This window comes from Bison bison, unplaced genomic scaffold, assembly GCF_000754665.1.
Source record: "Bison bison bison isolate TAMUID 2011002044 unplaced genomic scaffold, Bison_UMD1.0 scf7180017864343, whole genome shotgun sequence".
Classification (NCBI taxonomy): Eukaryota; Metazoa; Chordata; class Mammalia; order Artiodactyla; family Bovidae; genus Bison; species Bison bison.
Window position 1 is genome coordinate 4,442,291 of NW_011494915.1, and position 7,571 is coordinate 4,449,861.

At 51.4% G+C, this 7,571-nt stretch overlaps 1 protein-coding gene across 1 annotated transcript in view; it reads left to right on the top strand.

Moving 5' to 3' along the window:
- Nucleotides 1-7,571, top strand: part of SLIT3 (slit homolog 3 (Drosophila)) — a 928,626-nt gene that overhangs the window by 896,215 nt on the left and 24,840 nt on the right. Inside the window, exons 31-32 of the mRNA XM_010854582.1 lie at nucleotides 1,299-1,318; nucleotides 1,654-1,747. Coding sequence (XP_010852884.1) covers nucleotides 1,299-1,318; nucleotides 1,654-1,747 — 114 coding nt within the window. The remainder of the gene's footprint in view (nucleotides 1-1,298; nucleotides 1,319-1,653; nucleotides 1,748-7,571) is intronic.

Below are 7,571 nucleotides of genomic sequence, written 5' to 3' on the forward strand. Positions count from 1 at the left end.
AGACCCTCTCCCTTAGTTTGTCTACCCCTCCCCCACCCACCCCCACAAATCACTCACTCCTCCCCACTTTGATCAGGTCCCCGGCTTTCAGCTCTCTGTTCATTTAGTTCATGTTCATCCCCTCCTTCGGGAGCCCTGGGCTCCCCAGTGGTGTCTGAGGCCAACTGAGAGGTACTTGCCTTGCGCTCATGCTTCATTCAGGTCTGAACTGATGGTAGGAGAATGGACAGGGGGTTGGGGAGGTTGCCGAGCAAACACTTACGAAGGCAGTTTCCTGCCTGCTCTTCCATTGACCAGGATGCAGTTCTGACTCTTTGTACTTTGTTCCTGAGAATGGGACATCAAGGTTTTGTCTGTGCCAGAAAATGTCGGAAGTGTCCCACAGAGAATACACTTCTCTCAGTGTCACAGACAGAGAAGAAGCAGAAGAGGCTGAGAAGGCACACAGGCACCCTCTGTGGTCTCGAGAGGCTGGGGACACGGTGAAGGCAGGGTGGGGTCCGCTTGCCCCCACCACAGCAGAGAGCCAACTCTGGGGCTGTGTCTGCCATGCTTTTCCACCTAGCCACCCTCGGACCTTCCTTCACCCTGCCCCGGGCACACCTGCCCCACGCCTCTCTGGCTGCAAGCTTGTTTCTCTCCATCACTCTCCACGTGGCCTGACTGGGTGGAATGCAAGGAAGTTATCAGTGGTGTGTCTTCCAGGAACCTGACCCCTGCAGGCCTGTCTGACCTCCCACAATCTGCTTTCTGGTGGTGTGAGTTTTCCAGGGCTTATCGGCAGGCCTTATATCTTTGGGTATTTATGACCTGTTTGGCATTTTTCTGGCCCTGTGAATTTCAAAGGGGATGTAGCCAGAGACCAGAACTTCAAATTCTTTCCATATTTTCTTCTCTGAGAAAACCCACGGGGCTTACTTATCTGTAACAGGTGGACTGCACTGCTAAGCCCTGGCTGCCCCTCCAGGAAACCCCTGAGTTTCCACCAGGTTTTCCCATCATCTCGCTGACAGCTGTGTGTTATAATTGCCTGGTTATTTGTAGATCCGCTCCCCCGACCCAACACACACACACCACAGGGGAGGTTGGGACTGGATCACTGCGGTGTCCCTGGCCCCTGGCAGAGTGCTACCACACAGGAGGGGCTCCATAAATGAGTGTAGAATGAAAGACAGATAAGCACAGCCCACAGTCAGGGGTGGGCTTCCCGGTGGCTCAGGCAGCAAAGAATCCACCCGCAGTGTGGGAGACCTGGGTTCAGCCCCCCAGTTGGGAAGATCCCCTGGAGAAGAAAACAGCTACCCACTCCAGTATTCTGGCCTGGAGAATTCCATGGGCTGAATAGTCCATGGGGTTGCAAAGAGTCAGACACAACTGAGCGACTTTCACCAAGTCAGGGGTGATTTCGGCTACTGCAGCCCCTGGATAATCAAGTGAAACAGCCAAATGGCAAAGCTCTAACAGTGCCCAAGAGAGGTCCTGGGGTCTTCTTGTGGTCACTGCCAGGGAAATTGAGACAGAGGTGCAGAAGAAAGGAGATGCCTAGAGAATAAATGGCAGGCTCCTGACCAGGGACTGGATGAACCTGACCTTCTAGCTGGGGCATCCCCCTGTCTCCTCCCTGACGCCTGGGCTCTCTACCCGCCCCACCAGGTGAGCTGTGCGACGAGGTCATTGACCACTGTGTGCCGGGGATGAACCTCTGTCAGCATGAGGCCAAGTGCATCTCCCTGGACAGAGGATTCAGGTGAGGCTCATTCATGACTGGCACCAGGTCCCGAGGATTTGGCTCCAGTAGCCTGGGTTTGCGGCAGAAGCTCTGGGGTTCTTTCCATATTTTTTTTTCACTCTCTCTTTTTCTGTTAGTTTGCTAGCATGTGCTTTTCTGTACCTCTGACTAGTCACGGTCTAATTCTCTCCTTGTCCGTGTCTTTCTTTATGAGTCTCTGTGTCTGCCCTCCCTGTTCTCTCCTCTCTTGAGAAGCCCCTTTCTCTGACCCCTCCCTAGTCTTCCTTCTCTTTCCTCCCTCCCTCCCTCTCAGCACATGTTTTCTTTTTCTTTTTCCTGTTAGAACGCTTGAGTTTTATGCATTTATTTATTTTAACGCCAAAAGCGGCTAATTAACAATGTTGTGATAGTCTCAGGTGAACAGTGAGGGGCTCAGTCATACGCGCACGTGTATCCATTCTCCCAGATTCCCCTCCCGTCCAGGCTGACCTAACAGTGAGCAGAGCGCCATGTGGTCTGCAGCAGTCCTTGTTGGTTATCCTTTGTAAATATAGCCTGTGTATTCCCAAAGTCCTGTCCCTTCCCCGTGACAACCACGAGCTCGTTTTCTAAGTCTGAGAGTCTCTGTTTGATAAGTTCATTTGTATCATTTCTTTTTAGATTCCACATATGACAGATGACACATGATATTTATCCTTCTCTGTCTGACTCACTTCGCTCAGTATGGCATTCTCTAGGTCTGTCCATGTTGCTGCAAATAGCCTTATGTCACTCTTTTTAACGGCTGAATAATATCCCATGGTATATGTAACACGTCTGCTTTATCCATTCCTCTGCCGGTGGACTTTTAGCTTGTTTCCATGTCTTGGCTGTTGTAAACAGTGCTGCAGTCAGCATTGGGCTGCATGTATCTTTTAGGGCCAGTTCTCTGGATATATGCCCAGGAGTGGGATTTCAGGTTCATATGGTAGCTCTATTTTTAATTTTTTACGGAACCTTCATACTGTTCTCTACAGTGGCTGTACCAGTCTACATTCCGGCTAACATTGCAGGAGGGTTCCCTTCTCTCCACATCACCTTCAGCAGTTATTGTTTGTGGATTTTTTGATGCTAGCCATTCTGACTGGTGTGAGGTGGTATCTCATTATGGTTTTGATTTGCGTTCCTCTAATAACTAGTGATGTTGAACATCTTTTCATGTGCCTATGGACACGTGTCCTCTTTAGAGAAATGTCTGTTCAGGTCTTCTGCCCGTTTTTTGAGTGGATTGTTTTGTTTTGATGCTATTGAGTATCATAAGCTGTTTGTAAATTTTAGAGACCAGTCCCTTATCAGTCACATCATTTGCAAGTATTTTCTCCCAATCTGTGTGTTGTCTTTTTGTTTTGTTTATTGTTTCCTTTTCTGTACAAAAGCTTTTGAGGTTAAGTAGGTCCCATTTATTAGTTTTGCTTTTATTTCCATTATTCTGGGAAATGAAAACGACGTTGCTGTCACCACATCTTTTCTTTCCAGAGCTAGTGCGGTGGAGCCACCCCACAGAGGAAGCAGAGGCCAGAGGGCATCTGGTGCCACTCCCCAGATGCAGCCCGCCCTGCCCCCTGGCTCCAGCAAGTTCGCCAGCTTGTGTGCCTGCGCGTGGTGGGGGTGGGCAGGGAGGAGGCAGGCTGTGGGCTCTGACGGGCCCGGCAACGTGGCCGCTGGGGTGGCGTCTCCGGGGGAGCAGGGGCACGCTCGGGCTGTTCTAAGGGAACACAAGAGGCTGCCTCAGGAGGAGACAGCAGCTCTAGAGCCTGCAGACCGAAGGGCGCCCCTGGGGACTCCTGGGCACTGTCCCCACCTCCTCCCTCCACACTCCTTTATGAAAGTGTGCCGTTGCCTCTTCTGGAGAAGATCCTGAGGCCTTCAGGTCTTGGGATTTTCTGATATTGGGAGGGACACCTCAGAACCCTTTGGTCAAGAGCACTGTCCTATCCCTGACCACACACCTGCCTCCCCTCCTTCCGGTAGGCTCTGTCTGCACTGAGTGGGGAAAGTGGGGTCCTCTGACACAAAGGAATCAGGGTTGGGGAATCTGACAGAGACCAGAACAGCTGTGGGGGAACCCCAGACAAGCCCTCAGCAAAGACACCCAACGTGACCCTCACAGCCACCTGCAGAGATAAGGGATGTGGGTCTGGAGCTCGGTGCCTGTGCTCATGAGCCTTGAAAGAGAATTCTACCCAGCCTGTCCCCAGTGGCATCCCCAGCCGCTTCAGGACACAAGCTCAGACTGGTCTAGATGTCCCCAGGAGCTGTCACCACTCAGAGTCTGTTCAGCTCTCAGCCATGTGGCAGAGAGTTCTCAGACCTGGGGGTGTTGAGACTCTGATTCTGTACTGTAAGCTCAGGACTTCATGCAAACCCATGATCTTAGAAAGCCCCCGACATCATGAGATCACAGGGTCTTAGAACTGTGGACTCTTAGATTCATGGATTCTCCAAAACTTGAACTTGTAAACTCTTGGAATCCTAGAATGTAATAACGGTGGTTTCCAGTTGCTGTCCTCCCACCAACCCACCGCAGTCCCCAAATCCTCATTGCAGTGAGGGTGGTGGGTAGTGTAGGAGGTTTCTTATTTCCTCCATCTGAGGCTCTTGCCATGGACCTGGGGGAGGGAAATTTGACACCACACAGAGGTTTAGAAAAGAAGGAATTCCTGGGGCCCTAGTTTCGGGCCCTGGGTGCTGCTGGCATTCTGAGGAGGGGGAAGAACCTCCTGGAGTAGAGAGGGAAGCCCTCTACTCTAGGAGGTGAGACTGGAGGTGACCACCAAAGGATGGGTGGCATTGGGATGGGCTGAGAGAAGCAGGGCCCTGCAGGCGGGGCAGAGTCTATGTACGTAAGGGTGACGGAGGGCCATGAGCAGGCCTGCTTGAGTTTTCCTTTTCTATCTGGACATATGAAGCCTAGAGCCCGTGACCAGGAAAATGTTAAGAGGAGTGCAGGGCTCTGGCCTCAGAGGGAACAGAGGAAGCTGAGGCCCTTCAGGTTTGCCTTGCCGGCTGTGTCCCCTCGAGATGTGCCAATACGTTCTGGGGTAACCAGTTACCTAAGCGTGAGGAAGAGCGAGTGATGCCTCTGCCGCCTGGCCCTGCTTCTCCCACTCCAGGATCGGACCTCAGACCAGGGCTGCTCTTTAACTGAGGGGCGAGCAAAGGGCTGGGAGGAGAGGCTTAAAGCACAGACTTGAACCCAAAGCTGCAGTGGCTGGACTGACAGGCAGAGTGCTTTGGGTATGCCTAGGAAGGGGTAGTGGTGGTCGCTGAGCTAGGAAGACTGGGTAGAATATCCATGGACGGAAGGACATCAGTGGTGTTCCCAGCCAAGTGGACAACAGGCTCAGAGGAGGCCTGCTTGGATGAGCACAGCGAGCATGGAGGCTGGTCAGAAGTGGTCCAGGGTGCTGGGCTGGGGCTGGGGTGCTAGGGAGTTAGGACCACAGATCTTGATTCTCTGCTCCCTGTCCCTGGAAACTCTGTCTACTGTAACCAAGACCTCCTTGAGTTCAAGGACAAAATAGAATAGAAAGAAACCAGTCTAGCTTTCAAAATCTTGAGATAATATATTTATGCACAGTGTGTCTTAGAATCTTGATGAAGTCTACAGGCCAACTCAATAATGTTGATTTTTTTTGAATTAAGATGCATTTAAATCAAAAGCCCCTTCTCCCAGTGCAACATTTTTCACTTTATCCCACAATGCCCCCCCCACCCCCCACCATCACCGTAATGACTCACATCCCCAGGTGGGCCACAGGGACACTAACAAAAGAGATGCGCAGTCCCTGCAGCCTTTGCCCAAGTTTGAAGGTGTTTATCCTTGGGGATTTCCTTGTATGCTGTTCTAATGAGGCCTCAACTCAACAAAGCAGATAGGACTATCAGTATCTGTGACGTGAACGCTGAAATAATATACTGAAGGCCTGAAAGTAACTGCCACTACACCCTGAAAGCAACAGAACCAGAAACAGAGATGGCGGTGGCCAGCACTCCCTCTGTGTCAGGCACTGGGTATGACCACATTTGACATTCAGCACCCTTAGGATGTAGAAACTGTTACCACTTTCTGTGTGGGCTGAAGCACAGCGAGGTGGAGCAAGCGGCCGACACGTGTGCGTGGAAGGGGATGAGAGCTGACCCAGGTCTGACTGATTCCTCAGCTCAGTCTGGAGACTCCTGATGTCCTGAAACCAAGGATGTCACTTGGTTACTCCTCTATGTCCAGAATCAGTAGGTTAAATGCGTATCAAAATGGCATAAACCTTATGCTTTAGAAAAAAAAGGCAAGACATTTGAAAACACGGAATGTGGGGTATACCACCAGTTGCTTGTCTTTAGCCGATAAAGAAATGTTGTAGGGATCCTTGCCATTAGAGATGAGGTCCATGAACCAGCAGCGTCAGCATCCCATGGGAGCTTATTGGGAATGCTCATTCCCAGGCCCCACCCAGACTCCCTGAATCAGAAGCTCTACTTTTACAAGACTCTGGGGGTTTTGTTTAGGAAGCACATGTGTAGAGAGGGCTGTAGCACTGGAAAGAAATGAAGGCCATAAACACATCTGCCTCCAGACCTCTACTGCTTCATCTGCAAGGGAGCATGGCTTCCCTCATTCCTCCTAAAGACTTCAGCAGCCCTGAACTCCGTGCTTACCAGGCTGGGTTTGCCCCTGTAAGTAGTGAGTAACTATTGTTGCCTCGGAGAAGCTCATACAGCTTGAGTTGCTCTGCAGGTACTTAGAATTCAGGAGACACAGGCACATATACCTACCGGGGCCAGGTTTAACCCTCGCAGAGGCCTGGCCTGCAGTATATGCAGCATGCACTCCCACAAAGTCATCCGCAGGATGACGCTTTCAAAGACTAGGATGAGGTGGGGGCAAAGGTGTGAAAGTTTGCACTTGCTGGTGCAGCAGTAGGTCACGTGTTTCAAATGTATCCATCATATAAGTAAAGGTGAACAGGTCAGATCTTAGAGATGTCACAGCTTTTGGGCACAGGCCCAGTAAATCCTCAAATTCTAGAACTTGCCGGCCTCCAGGGACACCCAGGCCCCCTGAGTATCGTACCTTACCACGAATCCACAGCACGCAGCAACCCCAGCAGCATCAGAATCTACTTGCGATTCCAGCCCACTTCTCTCCATCCTAGAGCGGGTGGAGCAAGGAGAGTGGGGAGGGAGGACCATCCCTTTATCCTGATGCTTCCCCAGTCGGGCTCCTTCATCATGTAAGTGTTCCAAGGTCTCACTTCCTACCTCACCACCTATTGCACACCTTCCTCTGTACCAGCTTCCTCCTCTGACTTGCACAGGCTGTGTTTATTTTTCATAGTCTGCCCAGTAAAATTCAGCCAGGGACCCCAGAGAGGTGTGCAGGCTGAAGGCCCTGCAGGAGGGAGAGGAGCTAGGAAGGATCTGTGTTCATAAGTGCCTGTGTGTGTGCTTGAGCCCCTGTGAGTAAGGTGGTACCTGTGGTCTGTTTCTTGCTGGGACTTTGACACATTGTCACCTCAGACAGAGGAGCCCAGAGATGCATGTTTCTGGCCCATGTTCAGGGAGGCTGGCCATAGCAGCTGCCTCTGGCCAGGTTGAAGCCTGGGCCTGCAGGGACACCATGGAGCTGCCGACACCATGCTCCTCTGGGAGAGGCAGGGCAGGCCCGCAAGGCCTGGGTTGAACCACAGCTCCATACTCTCCCCTGGAGACCAGAGGCATCTATCGAAAGCAAAGGGATTCACCCTTCTCTCTCTTTTTTTTCCAGCTTAGTGTTGTTTTTTCTTTCCTTTCTTTCTTTCTTTTT